We start from the raw sequence: 21,380 nt of genomic DNA on the forward strand, positions 1-21,380 counted from the left end.
TCGCTCTCTCTTTCTTTCGCTCTCTCTTTCTTTCTTTCCTTCCCTCTTTCTTTCGCTTTCTTTCGCTCTCTCTTTCTTTCTTTCGCTCTCTCTTTCTTTCTTTCGCTTTCTCACGCTCGCCCTAGGAAAGCCTCCACCATCAACACCAGAAGCAAAACATGGCCGCTCTTTTTTTTCCTTTTTTTTAATTTTTTTTAATTTTTTTTGTCCATTCCCTTCAAGAGAGCACGGCAAGCAAGATCGAAGTCAATCGAACACCGACTTCAGTGAAACAATGGCGCTGTGTATTTTTGGTTTGTTTTCGTTCTTATTTTGGCAACACACACTCTGTTCATGCATGTCAAAGGCAGACACGGAGGAGAGAGGAGGATGTTGAGGAGACAGAAGGAGGATACATAGAAGACTCAACTTACTTCTGAGCTCTGCGGTGATAGAGCAAAACAAAGACAGAACACAGTACAGTTTTAACCGCACGACATTCACAAAACGACCTTCACAATTCTCACTTTAAGCACAAGGTCAAAGGGGGGTTGGCGGGAAAAAGGGAACAGAGGAAGGGGGTTGGGACCGTTACACTACGTTGTCGTGTATGTGTGTGTGTGTGTGTGCGTGCCTCACAATCAAAAATCAAAATATACCTATTTAGAAGACATCTTAAATGGTGTCTATCACTGAAGCAATCTGAAATTGGACATTATTCTACATGATTTTTTTTTAGGTTGGGCACTCTGAATCTCATTTATGGGTGCTGGTGCATATCACTTGATATGAACTTACTGGTGAATGGCTTGGAGAAACTTGCGTTGGTGTTTCCGCACCTTGGCGTGATCAATCTTCTTGACCAACTTGGTGTGTTTATAGATGAGCCATGTTTCCCTGAGTACATTGGCAGCTGTGTTCTTTACCTGTGAAACAAGGAAACAAACTGGGATGCTCAGTAGTTGTTCAGGCAAACAAAATTTTGAGTGTAGGCCATAACAAAATGTAAAATAAAATAAAAATAGGTGCCTCCTGTGATGAGGAAGGAGAAATTCTAGTGAATTAAATCAAATAGAAGAACCACTACCATAGAATGGAATGTGATCCATTATAGTTTTCCAAAGAATTTTTACATTGCCTATGTGTATAATGGCCACTAGCTGGTCACTCACTCGTTTGCAGAGTTGCGTGTCCATCATGAAGTTGTGAACGTGCTTCTCTGCCTTGGTCAGCTCCAGCTTCCTGGCCACCACTGCAACCACAAGTGCAGTGCAGCCAGCTCCCTGTTCCACAAAGACAAGTTGACACTCGGAATTTATGATGGGCAATGTGTAAGGGAGAACCTACCATAATCCCTGTAAGCAGACACACGCCTTTCCCACAGTACGTGTGCGGTACCATGTCCCCGTAGCCAATGGAGAGGAAGGTAATTGAGATGAGCCACATGGCTCCCAGAAAGTTACTCGTCACTTCCTGTTTGTCATGATACCTGAAGACGAGCACATGTGGGAGACACGCAGTGAGTAAGACGGCACAAAGTTTGGGGAAGGGTGGACATGCTAAAAAAAGTGGAGAGATGCATGATGATGGAGGAGTGGAGGGGTCGTATTTTGGGAAGCTGAAAGGTAAAAAAGATGAAAGTCAAATCAAGTCAGCTGGATGGAGAATCGTGTTTAAAAGGAGAGATGCACTGATAACGATATCTGGTAGTCGCATTTGTTAGATCCTAAAAACTAGATTATAAGGTGTTCATATTATATTATATATATATAAATTCTTATTTATTTTTTGTTTATTATACATGTTTTGTGAAGATAAAAGTGAGTTGTAGGTAACACCATGTATCCTTAAATCAGTTTCGATATAATCTGTCGTGTAAATAATGGTGCCTTTCTGGTCAGAGCGGCCACCATTCTTGTTTAGTCCTGTTAACGGCTATGATTAAAGGCTATATAAATAATATACATAAACTTGACTTGCGCTGCATTCAAGTACAATTTGTAAATGAAAGTGCTTGTTTATATTTTGCTGTACACTAAAATTAATTAGTAAGGGAATTACATTTTTACATTGTATCAGTGCATCCCTATTTAAAAGTAGGAAACCGATTTGTATGTAGTTGGTCACATGACGTGATGAAATGGGAGATAATGAAAATGCCAAAACATATTTCAGGTTCAGTGACTGTTTGTGAGGCGAATGAAACCAAGGAGCATTCAGAAATAGGCCAGTTGAACGCTTATTGCTGTAAAAATATATGAGAATCAATGAGATACAAACGAGAATGTCGCTGCGAGGTGAGGAATCCCAACAGATCAAACTGGGTTTGAACACGACAACCAAACATACTCTCGTGTCAGTTTATCCCTAAATATATGTGCTTCCGCATCCAATTAAAAGCTGCCGTATTCACATTTGATTGTAAATCTACTACCATGGGGTTTATAGTGCCCCCAGCCAGGTTTGAAAATGTAAATGATCACTCCTAATTACGTTGCCTGCTGAAAATAGATGACAGCCATGCTTGAGGTGACAGTGCAAATGCCCACTGTGAGGATGCAAGGATATTGGACAAAAAGACACACCACACCGTACATAGCTGCATCCATGATGACATTCCCATACCTTTTCACTGAGATACATCCACCTTAGCCCCCCCCCATTCAACTCGGCTGATTATTCCCAATGGGCTGTCTAGGAGGAGATCAGATATGATTTAATTTGGTATTGAAAATCAAATATTCATCAGGCACTTTGGGACAACGGTTGGCTAACATCCTCCTGACAAGACAATGTATGTCAATTTAATTTCTTGGGATAGGCCTCAAGATGTTCTAAAGGGAATTCAGTCTGGGCTGACAATGAATTGCAAATTAAAACGCCAGCAGTGATCCAAGACTCAAAATTGCTCAAATAATTAGCCCCACGCCCTTAAAGAGCCCAAACTTTAAAATTCTTTGGCATTTAGATGCAGACATGACTGCTCAATCCGCTCCTCCCAGGCAGCGCCATAGTCCTCCCACATTCAACCCATTTCTTCACCAGTTCTTAAAATGTCCACTCGCCCTGTTTCCTTTCATGCTCCAAAACGACAAAAGTTTTGTTCTCCTCTGAATGACAACGAAAAAAGTGCAGTCCGTGAGATTCAAGCTTCACTGATGACATGCAGAGAAGCAGTCGGTACAATACCATGCAGGAGTCAAAAAGAATACCCCCCCCCCCCCAAAAAAAATAAAGCTGATTGCATCCTGCATGCTTCAGGGGTAGTATATTGAGAGCAGGTAGGGGGAAGCTCTGCAAAGTACTGCAGTAAGACCATATGGAAGCGGCTATTATGTCTTCTCAGATGGATCATTTGTAAACAGTGGCACAGTATTAGATGTGCTCATTAACTTTCATACCGCTGTCTCTTTTACCTGCGTCTCAACATTTCACCAGCTGCCCTTTGATAGTTGCCCGGGGGCTTAACTAGATCACTATTGCGTTCATTTCATTTATCTTGCCATCAAGGCGAGTTGAAAGGGAGTCAAAGACGGACTTATTCCAAAAAAACACCCAAGACCATATACAGTGGAACCTCTAAAGTCGATGAAACGTTCGGGATGACTGTACTCGTGTTGCTTGTTTGAGCTTTTTGTGAGTTTTTTTGCACTTAGCTTAAACAAAAAGCCATTGGGAGAAGAATTCAAAGAAATGTATACAGCGGTACCTTGACTGACAAGTAGAGCAGCAGCTTCTGATTACTTCTCGAATCGAGTATTCAGATTATCCCATTTGTATCGTCAAACACAATAACATATGCGGAGTGTGGAGAGTTGGCTGGCTGTTAGCCGGCTAGTTAACCGGTGGGCTAATACGCGTGTTGAGAGACTTGCCGTTAGTTGCGGCCATTTTCTATGAATGTGCTTATGTTTTCTAACCTTTTATTCAATAAAATCATTGAAAGGGCATCAGCAGCTTTGTAGACTAGTTCAGAGGCATTATAATACATTCAAACTAGCGATGGTAGCTTATATTAAATTAGCTAACAACAATAGCTAGTGTATGTGTGGAACGAATCGTGTGCGACCTTAAAGGTTCCACTATATTCCATTACACTAAGAGGAGGGCAAAGGAGAAATAAAATTAAATGACATCATTTTCTAATAATTGGCTACTTATATATAGAGCAACATCTATAGCAAGAAATAGAGCAAAGGTCATTTGGGAACAGAGACAGAGGTGGAACAGATGCGAATCATCGCAAGTATTTGAAGGCTCTCAATATACTGTGAACGTTTGGGAAAAGAGCTGGCACCACTTTAGACCTACTCAAGGACAAGAGCTTAGTTTCATCCCCATTTAATAAAATCTTCCAGCACAGACACTTTGTAAGCATAATCTCAATTATGTCATTTGACGTTTACTTTCAAGGGCTATAGGTAGCATAATATCATTCAACATAATATATTGGGTTGGGAAAATCAATCAGTGAAATTAATCATCTATGTCCACCACAAATACATCAGTTCTCATATCAGTTGTGCCGTTTCATAAAAAGCGCTAATTTCCTATGTGTCCGTGTGTGCGTCTATTTGAAGGAGTGAAAGCCGAAATCAAACACATTGAAGATGGGGAGGGTGTGAGAGAACCAGACACTCTGCACAAGCATGCACATTCACACAAACCAGTAGCAAAGATCTGATTTGCAAACTATTCTTCTAATTTTACATCAACATAGTTCCAGATGGCTTTTATGCTATAATGAAATTATATTAATTATAGGATTGGTTAAAAACGACGGCTTCCTTTTAAACGCCTGTCTTTTATCGGGCTAATTCATTTCATCTGTTAAACCGCCATGACACGGTAATTTGGAATCATTAGCCTATTTCCGAAAAGAGCTGTGCAATCCTTGAGCTTTAGATTCCAAACTTCATCCTTCTTTTTGTTTCAAGTGGTTGATTTAAACCACATTCACACGCTTCTTCAATCTGCAGCAAGTGTCTGTGGCAATCATTGCCACTTTCCATAATCTGGATGGATTCCCGTCCAGAAAAACAAATTAGGAAAAAAAAAAAAAATCTTTCAACCAATGCAGCTCTTGCTCGCATACATTTGAGCACTAACTGATAACGCATAGCGATGCCACTTTGCTAATCATAGTAAACATGAGCAGTTGATGAATACCAAATTGCCAAGGTGCAAACATCACTGCTACATGTTGCTAAGCAAATCAATCAAGTGTCAGCACATACATTACAATATGGATTGGCACATTGGATTTTGTAATGAATATTTGTCTCTGCTCTTAATTAGCCAAATGCTACAGAAGGGATAATACGACATTTCACTGTGCATGAATACCACTCTAGATAAATAACTGGAATATTCTTCAGCAACCTAATCCTTAACCCAACAGAGAATGTTCTTCACTTATTGAAGCCAAAAGTGGTGACAGCAAAAGGCACAAAGAAGCAGAAAGTGAAGGTGGCTGCAATGAATGGCCTGGCAAAAGCATTCATGCAAATCTGCCAGCTACTTCTCTTTGCCCATGCTCCCGCAATTGCTACACTTGGACGACAAACCATTTCATTCCCAACTTGATAATATATATATCTTTGACTCTGCACCATTTGTTTTTAAGTCATCTCTTCCAAAACAGACTTGCAAAAGTTACTGTTGGATAATGTTCCTCATGGACATACGTAACTGAAGGTCAAATGCTGCCGTAAGATCAAAACTGTAAAAAAAAAACATATCTCATTTTCTGTATAGCTGTATATAGTTTGACAAAAATAAATACTAATAAGAAATAGTAGTAGACAGTACAAACTTACCTGACCAGTACTAAATGTTACAAGATACAGTGTAAAAATTCCTACCCAATACTATGATTAAAATCAGTTAGCTTGACAAAAATTCTCAAGATTATAGAAAGTCTGCCCATCAAGAAGAGTGGAAGCTGTTCTGATGATTGTTGATGTTCATGAGACCTAGATAGGCTCATATAAAGTACTGCTAGTGATGTACCGATACTAACAAATAACTCCGATACCAGATCTTAAATCTCAAATTGTATTATCGGTCATTTTGATATGAATGGAACGGTCCAGACTGTATGTTTTGTGATGCAATATCTCTTCTTCCCATCTACACTTAAATCATTAAGCAAATGAATACAGACAGCACTTTAGTGAATGATTATGTTTCGTACATTACTATCAATCAACTGAACAATTACACTGAAAGTGCAGGCATGGTTAGCATGATGGATTTATGCCATTCTTGTTTAACTTTAAGAAATGGTGTGACCTGACTTTGCAGTTTGCATGCATTAATTCATCTCAACTTCATGTGTGACGTTGAGTTGTGTCTCTGAGGTTATCAGATATCAAGCACTCTATTACAATGTTTCTCTGAACACCTTTGCTGAGTGTGTCAGAGCCACGCTTACATAAAAGCAAACTGTGATAAAAGCTGGCAAACCTTCGCCACAAACCGTGTCCATTAAAAACAAAAAAAGTGTTCCACAGGTAGTTGTTGTTTTTGTAAAGTGAGTGAGCAGCGATCTGGGGAGACTCTTTGAAACACAAATATGCATTGCTGGTCACCTGGACCAAAAAAAAAAAAACACATCTTGTACTAAAGCCAAAAGATGGCTCCAAGACCAACCTTGCCAAATTTCATGTAAGCAAAACACATGGCCACAAAAGTTGAACATGAGTATATTATATGAGTACTACACAACATTTGTATATTTCAGGCAAATGACGATTGGAAGTTACCTTGTTAGAATTATTGCTATTGTTTTATAAAATATTATGAGGGAGTAAATCAATAATTAATATATTGAAATCTGAATCTAAAATAAAACCATGATCAGTATCTACAAAATAAATAAATATCTCTCAATATGTTGTGTGGAAAAAGATTCACGGTACATTATCAGTGGGCAGGTTTGTTGCCACTGAGAAACATTAAGAGTAAATGATGTGTTAAGTGCTAATGTTTGGTGGAACAGCTGTGGAAGGAGTGCGTGTGGGCTGTTTGGGCCTGAGCAGCGAGTGTGCAAAGTCACACTGATAATGTGTCACTTTCAGAAAAGGTCACCGGAGCATACAGTGCCACTTGCCCTCAAGGTTGACATCAGTCACATTAACCGTATCCGTCTTTGTTACGGTGTCAATCATCGCAAACATGCGAGGAGTTCACACACGCACACACACACACACAAACAACCACACACACGCAAAACACACACACACTGTCGAGGTTTTTTCTTGGCTCTTGTTATCTGAATGCTGAGGCAAGCGTTCACATTAAGTAAGGAAACAAATATTTGAGTTATTATTTTTGCTTGTTTTTCAGCAGATTAGAACTCATTAAAACAACAATAGAATTTGGCAATTTTTCAGGTTGCATGAGCTAAATAGTCAGTACAAATAACTGATGTTTATGCAGATGGACAGAAAAGCAATAATGCCTGTCAGATCACTAAGATGTCATAGTTTGAGTTTGAGGTGAATTTTTTAGAATGGATAGTTGGGAATTTTACAAATATTTTAAGCAACACACTTTCACTGCAAATTGATTGGTAAGCTTTTCAAAACTTATAACCTTATTTAACAAAAATGAAAAAAGACCATAGTTTTGTGGAACTAAGTATCAATATGATAAACTATCAAATATATTGAGTAAAAAGGATTCCAAGACTGCTTCTTGAGACGATGTTACAAAGTTATAAAATGAGTGTGATAGAAAAAGTGAAGTGATGGTTAATTTAAACCATTGCTTACTTCTCATTATTCAACATGCAGCGCCACAGCTTCATAATGGGAGCCGAGCAGCGCTGACAACGGGGCTACGATGTGCCCTCGAGAACTTTGCACCATATCATGTGTATTTTGCATAGGACTGAGCGATGAACGGTGCAGAATAAAAATTCAACTGAATATCGCATGAAATACAAAATGATGCTATTCAGTTTTAGTGCATCCCTGTAAAATAAACTGCATATTATCCGTTATAATTCCTGTAAAGTCTGACCAATTCCTGTTAGTTTCCCAAAACATTTTTGCCACCCTATTCCTCCGTTTAGATTATGCTGTGATATATTAGACAGCACAGGCCTTATAATAATAATAATAGATAATAATAACAGTAGTAATAGTAATAATAGTGGTAATAGTTAAATAATTAAAACAGACTGAGGCATTTTGGATTTTACCACAATCTGCATCGAGGTGCGGCCGACTTGAAACTCAAACCCGCTAATCTAGACGGGGTTGCCCTATGAGAGAAAGTTAGCCAAACATCCTTAAAGCTTGTCTTTCAGCTAGCCTCTCATATCACCTGGAAATAGAGTACTTTGCTTCCGTTAACAGCGTTAAAGTAAAGCAGGAGACGAAGAGAATTAGATTGCAGATTTTCGAGGGGTAAAAAAACAACAACAAGAGACCAGGGAGGCAAGCAAGGCATGCATGAAAGTGTGTTACTGAGTTTGGGGTGGATTAGGCCTACTTGGCTCGGGATGGATACGGAAAGGCATAGGGACAGGAAATCAGTCGTGGGGAGAGATGAGGCAAAGCATGCCACGTTAGATGGGTACAGTAAGAGATCTGCAGGGGATCAGTCGGGAGTAGGCGAGAGCGGGAGGGAGCTGCAGGGGAGCGAGGCAGAATAGTTAAGGAGCTTAGTTGAGCTAGGTTAGCTCTGAAGATGGGCCGCATCAAGACACAAGGCAAAAGGGGCCCAGAGTTAAATCCATCGATGGCAACATTAATATTCCGTCAACCCTGCATCCCTCAGTCTCTCCGCTTTGCTGTCTTTCATTCCCCTCATCTAGGCATTTTCCAGACAGACTCCATGCTTGTCCAATCTCACACTGTTATTGCCCTCTGATGGGCTCAGGAGCGCGGTCAAAGTGCAATGGCGCAGTTGACAGAAGATACTCAAACAGCACTTTGGGAAACAAGCGCCTCTTATCCCCCGCCCCTTGGTGGGTCTTTTTTTTTTTCTTTCTTTTCCGACTTGAGATGGGTTTAAAAAGTAAACATGAAAACCCGCATGCTGTTTTGATGTTTACTAGAAGTGGTGGTGGTAGGGCTGAGGGAGATTTGTGATTTATGGATGAACAAAAACTGGAGATGCTGCAGTCTGCACTCAAACTCCCCTTCAAAAACGTCTCAGTTTGAAAGCAACTTACCTTCCTATTTTTTTTCCCTGTCTTATTTTTTTCCATTCATCATTGCTGCACTACATCATAAACACACAGCCCTGACACCAATGGTTACATTAAATTGCATTAAATGACTTGACATCTGTCCTCTTCTTGGATGCGCAGACTGTCTGGCAACAGACTACTTCCTTTCTAGCAAAACAAAAAACAAAATAAAACTTGGGCAGCGGACAGAAGTCTGCAGAAACCATTACAGCACTATTGAATTAAATTGTGAAGGGAGACACATAATGAGATGGTAATGAAAGAACAAAGGTTTTCGCTCCTCAAACAAATCTTGGAGTTGGTGCTAAAACGACTTTTGTCCAATATGGATCTATAACAATTGCATAAAGGAAGGGAGGAAAAAAACAGAAGCCACAAAACGCTGTCCGGCCATCCTGGGAAGGTGACGTGAAGGACAAATCTCCTCCTCCTCCTCCTCCCGACCAGCCTCACACAAGACAAAATAGTGAGCAAAGAGACGCTTGCTTCAAAGTGCTGCTCTGCTATGCCCCGAAAACCTGGGAGGAATCCTCTTGAAGGATGATGTCACCTTCATGCCAACCCAAGAGGTCCTCCCTAATCCTTCTCTGCAGTCTGCCCACTAAATTTGGAAAAGGCCATTCATAATTATTTTAGAAGGGGCTTGCCCATTGTCACCACTAAAACCCTGCCCACCCAAAATCCCGCTCAGGGTAGCAGTGGCACCAGCTCGTTACAAATCTTTTTTTGTTGTTTTTTTTCCACAGCTAGAGAGCGAGGACTCACATGGTATCCCTATGGAGCAGCATAGTGGGGAATAGAAAGTACAACAAAACATTATAGACACATGCACACACCCACACATTCATGTGCATGCTTGCACCCATTGGTCGAGACACACCCGCGTCCGGACACGCATGTTATTCCAACACTGAAACCAAATCACATGCACGTGTCATGGGAGGTGTCCGAGTGTTTTCGTGTGTGTGAGCAAACCAATCACTGCTTTCGTTAGACCTTCTCGTCTAAATCACATTTTGACCCGAACACTGTTTGTTAACATGACAACGACCTAGTAAAAAAATAAAAAATAAATGATTTTATATGTCCTGACCTGACCTGCAAAAATGTTGTAATGTGCATGCCAGGCCTGTAGAGGGCGATGACATTTTTTAAAGACACAAAGCGTAAAACAAAGCGTAAAACAAAAATGCTAGAATAGCATATTCACAGTTTCACTTGGATCAACTTGGTAAAATAAATTTCATTTAGTCGCCCTACCATTGATAGTTTGCCTGTGTTTAATTCTCTCCATGGCCTAACACCATAGTACATCTCTCACTATAGCACTGTGAAATGTCCTGTGTAGGAATTTCCCTATCCCAAAAAGAAAATTTGAGACCAGCTTTCAAATGTTTGCATTTTCAGGCTCCTCAATACTGTTGTCATGTAAACAAATAGCCAAATAACACAGTTTTCATATTTCTACATTCAGAATGGCCTCTGGTAGAATCAGCACCTTAGCTGTGACTTGTACTGGTCGGGGCTTTTCTTTAAATGTACTCAATCTCCTCACTCACTCTGAGGATCTCAAACATTCTGGGACCATTATTGGCATCCCAATTGAGATTTTGAACCCACTATCCAGCATTGACAGGTTTTGAGGATCTCGGGTTCGGCGTGCGAGGGGGGAGGTGGTTAGTGAGCAATGTGAACTCGGTGGGGTAGTTAAGAGAAGAGGTAAGGGGAAGGAAGAAGTGGGAGGCAGAAGCAGGCAAGGTGGGCTGCAGGAGTTCACCAAGCATCAATAAGTAGGCTGAAAAAGGAGATAGCAAGCCGTCCTCTTAAGTGACCCTTCATTTTTTCAGTGCAGCGCACAATCACATGGTTCTGACAAGACCTGCTGCAATGGCGCTCTCAACCCCCCGCCCTCCCCTTCCCTCCAACTATGCAAAGATGACTTAGAAACATCAAAGCTGGCATTAACGTCTCATTTCCTTATGTAAATGCCAAATGAGGAAGGAAAGAAAAATCTTTTCCTTCCTCCCTGCCTTTTTCATTTCAGAAAAACGTAGCTGCCCCACCCCCTTGAGACAGTTGTGCAGTTTGGGGCAGAAAACGGGTGAGGGGGGGATCCAGGGGGGCCGTTCTGCATTACCAAAACAAATCATTCAGCAAACAAATAATTAGACACTCATGAATTATGGACAAGCTGTATAGCGATAACCACGAGGCGTGGGGAGTTGTGCAGCGATTGCTCGGCTACGGAATCGCGTGTTGTTTTCAAACAGGCAGTGTGGTGAGCGGGCTGCTTGTGCTTGTGCGCCTTCCTGTCCACGTGCTGATCAGAACAATTGGATTCAAGTGCAAATTAGTGACGGAAAACAATTTGAAAGGTGAGAGCTAGTGAAGGAAGCCACAAAGTGTTTCAATCGGACATTATCCGATATTCGTGTTTACCTCTCGCAGACGCGCACGGTCCATGCAGCAATGATCCAGGACGATATACTGAACACTAGCAGCACAGTTCCCGGGCAGATGGTCATGAGCGTTTTCATGACAAAGCGCGTGTTGAAGTTGATTTTGTTGAGGGCGCCGATGCTGCGAGACGAAGCGTCCGTGAACAGCTTGCTGTGAAGTAGCATGACCCTGCCGATCAGGTAGAGTCTCAGGAACATGGGGATGGAGAGGATGATGTCCACGTCGGCATCCGCCACGGATGGCGCGTACGTAAAAGCCAGACGGGCCTTCCACGTGAAGACGTACTGGCCGGGGATGGGATGGATGGCACACACCAGCAGCTCCAGCACGATGAAGAAGATCCGCTCATAGGTCATGGCTATCCTCCAGTCATCTGCACCGTTGTCCACCATAAACAGCTGAAGGCAAGCAGACAACATGACTCGCTGGAGGACAAAGAATCAACCGCGGCCGCATTGCTCCGTCTTGTCATCCTGTTCCGAAATGATATTGCGCTAAGGACGTAGCAACACAAACACAGTTTGAGTGCCGTTTGGCCCAAAATTCACATGCATGTCTCAACTCATGCCCACATGAATCTCTGAAAAATATTTTATAGTATAAGGACATAAGCAATTTCCTTTAGTAAGCACTTATATGGACAAGAGATAGTTATAATGTCCCTAAAATACAAAATACAATGGCTAGATATTTTTCTACATTCACGGATGAGCGCCAAGTTTCCACCAAATTTTGAAAGACGTTATTTGCTACGTTGTTTGCTAAATTAAAAAAAAAAAGCTTATTATTAGCAACAATTTGTAATTTCTTTTTTTTATTTCAACATTCTCATTTTTATATTACCATACTATGACATCACAAATCAAATCTCAAGAACCACCAAAACAGCTGGTAAATACTGTTTCCCCCCCCCTGTAATCATTATTTCTATCATAATAAATTAGACTTACCTGGATTTCCCGTGCATGGTACATTATTATAAGACCAAGCAGTATAACAGTGGAAAGGCTGATAAGGCATTTCAGTGCAAATGAATATGAAGATTCCTATAACGAGAGAGAAAAAACACCACACTTAGACATAACACACCATATGAATAAAACATTGCAGTACAACTTTTACTTGTAAGTATCATGCATCAACCTGATTTTCTAAATAGATTCCTAATTATTCTGTTGCATGTTGCTACCACGTCCGACAGTTCGCTAAATGACAAATTCAAAAGGCCAGCATATTTAAATGTTGAATCTCGGTCTCTTATAGATTAAAAAAAAAAAAGTGGAAATGGAAACAAATGGCGCAATTACTGGTTTAGACAAGGAGAATAAATGTCCTTATATAAATGCACGTACGTACAAAGTGGGCAATACGCAGCCTACAAGCCTATACACAAGCACGACACACACTTCTTATTAGCTTAAAAGTCTAAGTGAGGCCAGATAATGGAGTTTACACACAAACAGCACTGACAGGACGTGGCTAAACAATGAAGCTGCAGGTGTAGGTGCAGCTTGATATTGTTCGCGGACGCCGTTCGCCGTCATCTAAACTAGCAATTAATCAAAGCACAGCACTAACAGGGGGACTTTCCATTTAATAGCAGGTGCAGAAAAGGCAAGGCTAGCATTAGCGGGGCCCCACCACGGAGAGAGTCACTGGTGATAAATACACCAGCTGGATGCCAGAGCTGCTGTGCTCGTGTGTGTGCGTTTTGTGTGTACATGTGTAGAAGGGCACATTAGGGCCATACATCTAGAAAATGAGAGAGTGCAAGAAAGCAGTCGGTGCCATTTGATAAATCTCTAAACAGCTGCCCGGCTACAACGGGACAGTGATCATGTGGTTGTTATTTCAATAAAGACACCGACTGACAAAGAATGACAAAAAAAACAACAAGTGGAACAATATCCTTCGGAATTGTCAGCGGAATGACCGCGAGCGTGCGTGCCGCTCATTATCGCAGTCTGTCCTTCTTTGGTCTTGATTACAAAATGTATTTTTAGCTATCTACTATATTGCTTTGCCCTTCGGGTCGGCAACATGTTCTCAAGATATTCCGACGTCTGAAATTGTTTTAAGAAGTCCCTGGTGAAATAACATTGAGTAAACCAATTAATCCACCTGCCAGAGGTTCAAGGAGTTTTCAATCCCAGAGCTCGGTAGCTCTTAATGTCTTTCTCTCCGGCAGTGTTTGAGAAAATCTTGTCTAGGCCTTAAGCGTTATCTGTTGTGACGTGGGATGAAAAATATACCGAGGCTGACAGAAAATGTGTCATAAAGCGCTACTGGAAGGATGACATGTCATGGGAGACAATTAGCATTGGATTCCAAAATGAATGTCAAAAATAGCCATGCCAACTCTGGCGCTTCTGATAGCACATGCACAACATACCTTCGTGTAAACCCCCCATGACAGTTCAGTCTCCGTCACCATGACAACGATCCCAAACATTCCAAAGATGAGCGCGTAGTCACTAAGACGCTTCCGCTTCTCGAACAGCGCCCTCCGGTGGCCCAGTTTGTAGCCAATGTCTCTGTTTTTCTTTTGGGGCGCCCTACCTCCGCCGCGCCCGCTTCCCTCCCTGACCAAGCTTTCGTTGGACGCCTTGCTGGGGTCTTCACCGCCATTTCCCTTGGACACTACCACCTCCAGGCCAGAGCTGTGCAGCGTCTGCAGGGGCTGCGTTTCCGAGTCAAGCTCCGCGAGGTTGCGGCGCGACGAGGACGCCAGACTGCCCACGAGTGGTCTCACCACGCCGCCATTGTACTTGCAGGTGTTCATAGCTATCTGAGGGAGTCGTACGCTGCTCTCGGAGAGGGAGGGCTTGGATCCAGCATGGTTCAGCTTCTTCTTCTCAGTAGTGGCCTGCAAAGAGGACCGAGAGTTAAAACAAAGAATTTGTCTTTAGTCGGCGGAGTCACTCTAATTCTACTAAATTGGAGCTTTATTTAGACAAAAGTAGGGCTTTAGTAACACATTGTGGCACATCTTGCTGTCAATGAGCTGGACTTGAGAGTTGAGAACCTTCATGTATGCAAACATAGTGCTTTTCCACCATTTTGTGGCTTCGCCGTGTCAATTAACTATGTTGAAGTGAATTTAGGGGCTCCATTTGGACAAAATAGTGCTTTGCTGTTATTCCATCGCATCTTGGTGCCAAGGAACTATGTTGAAGTAACTTAAGGAGTTTCATGTAAACAAAAGTAGTTCTTTGCTGTCATTTTTTGGGGAAAATACAGAGTGGTATCACGTAGACTCTTGTTGTTGTCGAAAGTGTGTTAAACAACAACATTCGGTTTTGTGCTGCATTTGGACGCCAGCTTGCGTGCTGGATGTACAAATGCATCAAAGTTGCTCTAAAAGGAATAAATAATGAATGTACCTTAATGTATAAATAGAACTACTGTATATAACCAATAGTGGAGACTAAAGTGCAGAAAAAGTGCAGAAAATTGAATCTTTGCCCTGCACAAATTTAGGTATGAAAGATTGATGCTTTCCGGACTTTCTCTGCTGAGCGGAGTAGCAGTCTGCGCAATCCAGAGGAAGGAACCTTCTCAAATCAAGCATGGTGCAGGGGCACATGTAGATAAAATCAGAGTAGGGAATATTTATTAATTTACCACTAAAGCTCAGTAATAAAAATATATGATTTCCCCTATACACATAACAAGACTTGCATTATTGTGTTTATCTCTTGAAAGTGTCTTCTCCAGTTCTGCAGACAAAAAAAATCTGTGCAAAGGTCAGGATTGCATCTACCTGCCTGTCTATTCTCCAGAGACGAAAGCAAGATTATCTAAATGGATTATGAAAACTTCACATGGAACAGTGCCTTTTTCTGAAACTAGTTGGTGTGTGTGATGATAGCACTGGTGCACTTTATTAGCCTTGACAGAGCATCCCTAATGCCTTTAAATACGCTGGTGGGAATAAAGAACGGAGACCCTAATGGAAATGTACCAACTCCAGTCCTGCGATGCTATCGTCGTGTGCATATTGTGGCTCTATGAGAACAGGATTGAAGGTTAAGGATTAGTGCAGACCATAGCATTGCTAATCCCCTTTTCTGTATTAAATTGCCTTTTAATCTGTGCTATTAGGACACTTGTACACACTGAAGACTGTACAGTAAGTGAACTGTGGGTTTTAATGAAGGGAAATATCAAATACTGGAATTTGAATATCAAAAAGTGCTTAAAACACTATATACCACTAACATCATTAGCAAAGCTTGAGGGATATTGATTGGGAAAATGAAACTGCTATAGCATTTCATTGAAAGGGATTAGGAAAGGCCCCCGAAAATCGATTCTGCCATAAATATTTAAAATGTCTTTGTGAGTGCCTTAACTGGTTCTTAGATGCGCAGTAGCTCAGCCTGTCAGTCTTTTGAATGTGTAAGCATCACTTTTGTTGTACTGTATGCCTCCCAAGATCTAAATGCCTCCAGACTAAAAATGTCTCTCAAAGCACCTGGAGTATTTTTAACTTGCTCTTTTCTCCGATGCGCTGGATATGTAATTGTCTGTGATATTGTTTTAGAGTTTGACAGAAGGTCGAGCTTTGAAGACGATACAACGGCTTTCGACTTTGTAGCCGTCAATATGCGAGATTTAGACAGAGTGAATGCGGCTAACATTTAACACTATTGCAGATGTGTTTTGTTAAGATGCCTGAAGACTTTATACCAGATTTGGCATTAATTGATAATAAAAAAAAAATAATTATTACATTTTTAATTCTAGATGACCAGATGAACCAACAGCTAGCTTTCAGCTACTACTACCACTGTTTTTCTCACTATAAGGAACAGATTTTTCCTTGTCATGAGTTAGGGTCTCATACATTTTAATTGGAAAAGTCATTTTCTGCTCAAGACAAATTATTCTTGGAAGCTGGACAAGCCTGAATTCTTGTTGACAATGTGTGGCCAAAGGGTTAATATTGCAGCAAATTGGTCACTTCCTTTTATAATGTCAATTGTTAGTTAGCATTATTGACATGTGTAATGCAGTAAAAGAAAAACCTTTTCTGAAGACACGACACAATATTGTAGCCGCATAATTTGGTTTCCAATTCCCATTCACATGACAATACATCAGCGTAATAAGGCCATGTTGTGACAGTCATGGACAAAAATGGGAGCCTGACATGTAAAAAGAGAATGATCCAGGAAGGTAAAGGATAATTGAAAAGGGGGTCGGAGCTGCTTTTACATGCTCAGCTTTAGTTACTTCTTACCAGTGGTCATTTATCATTGAACCAGGTCAACTCTGTCCCAGTAGTTTGGAATTTCTCAGAGTAATAATTTTCAGAGCAAGTTAGTGGGTTTTTGTCATTTAGATTTTCTTTTTCACCAAATCTTTCATTTTGGCTTTGTTTTATTAATTCTAGTAGTTCATTACCGTATTTTTCGCACCAAAAGGCGCACTGGATTATAAGGCGCACCATCATTTAATTTTTTATTTTGGAAATGATTTCATATATAGGGCGCACCGGATTAAAAGGCGCATAAAATAGAAGCTATACTGCAACAAACTGAGGTTGACTAGGGTTGCGGTATGCATCCACTAGCCAATAATCAATGAGCCCTTTGTGAACAATCGCGTTTCTCAAACAATCTCCTATAAAATGATCAGAACTGACGAAAGTTCGATCTAACACTGGTACTGCTTACCTTTGTTTCCCTTCCATATCGATCCGTAAATTTACTCAAAACATTAACAAAGCAGCCTATTTTGACATGAAATAGCCTTGTGCGTATAGCAGCTATTATTATAGCATTAGCCACCCGCAAACTCCCATGGGCCTCAGCTCGCAGACCCCCATGAGCCTCAGCAAAGTGTAAACGATCGCGTTTCTCAAACGTTCTCCTATAAAATGATCGGAACTGACTAAAGTTCGATCTAACACATTGGTACTGCTTACCTATGTTTCCTTTCCATATCAATCCGTAAATTTACTCGAAACATTAACGGAGCAGCCTATTTTGAAATGAAATAGCCTCGCGCGTATAGCAGCTATTCGGTGACGCCCCCTGACTACAGTTACCGTAATGTTGGGAAGCGATGCGACCTTGTAATTTACTAGTCGTACTAAAACGTACTAAAACATTTTGGCAGAGCACTGTGTACAACCAGTATGGATCAACAAATTCATCAATTGATCCATATATAAGGCGCTCTGCATTATAAGGCGCACTGTGTTTTTTTGAGTAAAATGTAAGTTTTTAAGTGCGCCTAATAGTGCGGAAAATACGGTACTTTAAATTTTAAATTGTGTATTTGTTTATACATTTTTTTTTATTTAAAAAAAACATCACAGTAAATAATGCGGAATAAAAATGACCTATTTTGCATTTTCAATTGTTCTAGCCTACCCCAAAAAAACACAAAATAAATGAGAGAAACTAGAAGTCTAAACTGCTTGTCATGATTCATTATTTGAGGTTGGTCATTTCCTGTAGAGAATAAACAATACATTCCTGTGATTATTGTAATATTCTGTCTACATGTGTTGCTGCACCATTTGTGCTCTACTTTCTATTGTTTAAAACTGTTATAGCACAGCTACATCAATGTTGTATCTCAAAGTACCGACCCCAGTACTGACCGTCAGTAAAAACAAGAGAATCCTCCAAAGACATTTCCACACAAGCCCTCATATCACATTCCAGGCCGCTAAACCCCCGCCATCACTTTTCACATTCCCTTGAAACCTGACTAAACGAGCAGCAGAAGGGCACCGCAGGCCAGCGTCGCCCCTGTTGCTGCCACAGCGGAGACAGAGGAAGGTTGCCTGCCCGAGCGACCAATGGCTCAATTTCATTCTGAATGGCACGCAGCATCCAAGCCTCTATGAAATGGAGCCTCATAATCAAATTGAAAAGCCTCAGTGCAGAACAGTTTAAATGAATGCAACTCTCTGCCTCGCTCCTCTCTCTCAGCCTCTCTGCTGCCAGCTCAAATCGAATAGAAAATGCTCATTGTTTTGTGATGTATGGGCTTACAGTGATTTCCAAGGCTTATGCACCCAAAAAAATATGTGGCTGGGTGCTTATGAACTTAACAGCGATGGACGGTCAGGGCCAGAAAGTCCTTCTCAACTGACCTGAACGTCTTATAGAACAGGGACTTTATACATTCAATAAAAATACATAGATATCTTCCATCTAAAATGGTGCATCTCTTCCATTTGCTGATGCTTTCACTCATTATTATTCCTCAAACTGCAATTTAAAAAAAACAGCATCACCATAGCAATTCTTTCGCCAAAACAAACATACAAAAGAGGAATAAGTCAACTTTGGAACTGATGCTAAAATACTTCTGAGGTTGCATTTGACAAGTTAACGTGGATTTAGTCAAGTGTTTCCGCAGAACACCCAGCGACATAATCCACGTCCAGATACTAGCAAATAAAATACGAGGGCTAACCGAACCTCGGCCGGGCTTTGGCTTCCGTTAAATATTGATGCAGAAACAAAAGAGCTTGGGTTGTTTGAGAAGATTCATGTGCATGAGTGAGTGTACTTGATATTATCCATTAGCATGAGATGTGGTTGACATGAAAGGATCGTCAGGAAAGGAGAAAGAGCGTCGCACTTGGATTGAGATCAAGCAGTGAAAGGGACATAAAAACCAGAGGAAAGAAAGAGAGGCTCAATAACAAAGAAGGAACATGGCTCTCAGTGGATATCTTTGCCAAGCCCTGCTGTGATGAAGAGGCGGGGGCAACGCTGTCCAGTTTGTCCCTCCACACTGGATGCTGCCACATTTCTGTGACAGGCCAGCAGGAATCAGGCTTGATACGTCCGTCCCCAACCAGCATGTGGATCATTACTCCTCGCTGATGAGAACAGAGGAAAAATGCAGCGTGCAAACCCACACATTCATTACGGAAATCTCCCTGAGCGCTGTGGTGACAAAAACAACAAACACATGAAAATGAATGCTTCACATGGATGATTTTTATTTTTCCCATTTTAAGCCCTCTATAAAATAAGACATTTTAATGGACAGGATTTGTATTGAATCGTTATTTGTGATTCGTCGATTGATTTTTGACACCTCGAATTTTTGTCTATCTATGATCACCTAGATTCACTGTGCATTCACTGCATGACTATCAATTAGAGATTAAAAAGTTGTTAAAAACAAGTGCAAAGAAAAAGGACAAAGGCACACGCCTTGGGGAATGTCTTCTTGTCGGGACTAATAACACCTTGCGCTCAACAGAGACTCAATGCTATGATAATTAGCTTCCCAAAAGGTTATTGCACATGTCCTCGTGCGAGAGTGTGTCTTAAAAAGTAGGTTTAAGTGATTGGCGGGGGGGGGGCAAGTACTTTTCCAGTGGGACAACCACCACCTCATTAGGAACAATTTCAATTTTGCGCAAATTACAGGGGAGGGAGTGTCATTAGAAACTTCATTTGTAGATTGGGGCCATAAAAGGTGAAGTGTGCTTGATAAAATGATGTGCAAATTAAACCTGCTAATTGTGACAGTCCTTAGAAACATGTCATGTCTTGCCTACACAAAATCTGTGTATCTAACTGTGCAAAGAGCATTTTAGGGTGTGTCATTCATTTCAAAATAAACTAAGGTGTTGAGAAATGTTTTAGATTGGGATTTCTGATTCCAGCCATTTTTTTTTTCCTTCTGCTCAATACAATATGCCGTGATGCATATCGGGAGAAATAAGAAAAAAGGTCACTTGAATGGTGTAGCGTACATCTCACCTAATTGGTACTTAAACAAAAGTGGACTTGACCACGAGGGCCACTCCAAGCGAACTATTTTACACTTGGTGACACGTCTTGAATGACAAAACACTATTTCAGGCCAGAGACAGCATGTTTTACAGTGATCATTAGCATATCTACAGCCGGTTCAGAAATGAATGGGGGAAAGGTTTCTATTTTTAGATTCAGAGAATTGGCCAAGTCATGACAGTTCACAATTGGGGAGCATTGTTTAGACAAAATGAGTGCTTTAACACCACCTTGTAGGATCTCAGTTGCTAAGATATTACCCTTTGGAATTTAAGGAGTTTCATTTAGACAAAACTAGTGATTTGCCACCTGCGATTGGAATGAAGTCGTAATAATTAAAACCAAGTTTTAAGGCTAATTGTGCTGTCCGTAGAAAATGACATCACACTAATAGAAAAGTCAAGGAGCAAAAACAAATTTCCATCCAGTCAGCCTTTTAATATCAGGAATAAAAATGTTTACAAATGAATTTCAATTACTATTAAATCTCAATAATGTTCTTCAATATACTCCACATTTAAATGGTCAACCTTTTCCCTCTAAAAAATGAACCCCAACTGAGTAGAGAAAATATGAGCTCCCAAACATTTAACACGACAATGAGAAAATTAGAAATGAGCCGATATCAGGTTTCATTCGCCTCCCCTCATAGAGTCACCCGGTTCCAGCATCGCGTCTGCCGTACTCATCTTCCATACAGTCAAGCTAATTGAATATTCTTATCTTCTCCCAGCCACCCACTTTTCTTAGGCTAAAGTCAAACATAGCAGGACACTCACGTTCTCCATTTTGTACTTTACAGCCCTGGAAGTCATCTCTGAGCCGATTGAACCCCAGATCAGACACCACACACACGACAACAGCTTTCTTTCATGGCCCTCTATTACATCGTCCATGATAAAAGTTCAGAAAATTGTACTAATGCCCTCAAGCCACAGTTTCCCAGCAGGACTTTT

At 40.9% G+C, this 21,380-nt stretch overlaps 1 protein-coding gene across 2 annotated transcripts in view; it reads right to left on the reverse strand.

Moving 5' to 3' along the window:
• Positions 1-21,380, reverse strand: part of kcnn1a (potassium intermediate/small conductance calcium-activated channel, subfamily N, member 1a) — a 40,192-nt gene that overhangs the window by 7,206 nt on the left and 11,606 nt on the right. For both annotated transcript variants that reach the window (XM_061294791.1, XM_061294792.1), the window contains exons 2-7: positions 14,037-14,510; positions 12,595-12,690; positions 11,624-12,042; positions 1,327-1,468; positions 1,152-1,262; positions 778-905 (exon numbers count right to left, since the gene is read on the reverse strand). In XM_061294791.1, the coding sequence (XP_061150775.1) occupies positions 778-905; positions 1,152-1,262; positions 1,327-1,468; positions 11,624-12,042; positions 12,595-12,690; positions 14,037-14,510 (1,370 nt within the window). The remainder of the gene's footprint in view (positions 1-777; positions 906-1,151; positions 1,263-1,326; positions 1,469-11,623; positions 12,043-12,594; positions 12,691-14,036; positions 14,511-21,380) is intronic.

Source organism: Syngnathus typhle, linkage group LG13 (genome assembly GCF_033458585.1).
Source record: "Syngnathus typhle isolate RoL2023-S1 ecotype Sweden linkage group LG13, RoL_Styp_1.0, whole genome shotgun sequence".
NCBI lineage: Eukaryota > Metazoa > Chordata > Actinopteri > Syngnathiformes > Syngnathidae > Syngnathus > Syngnathus typhle.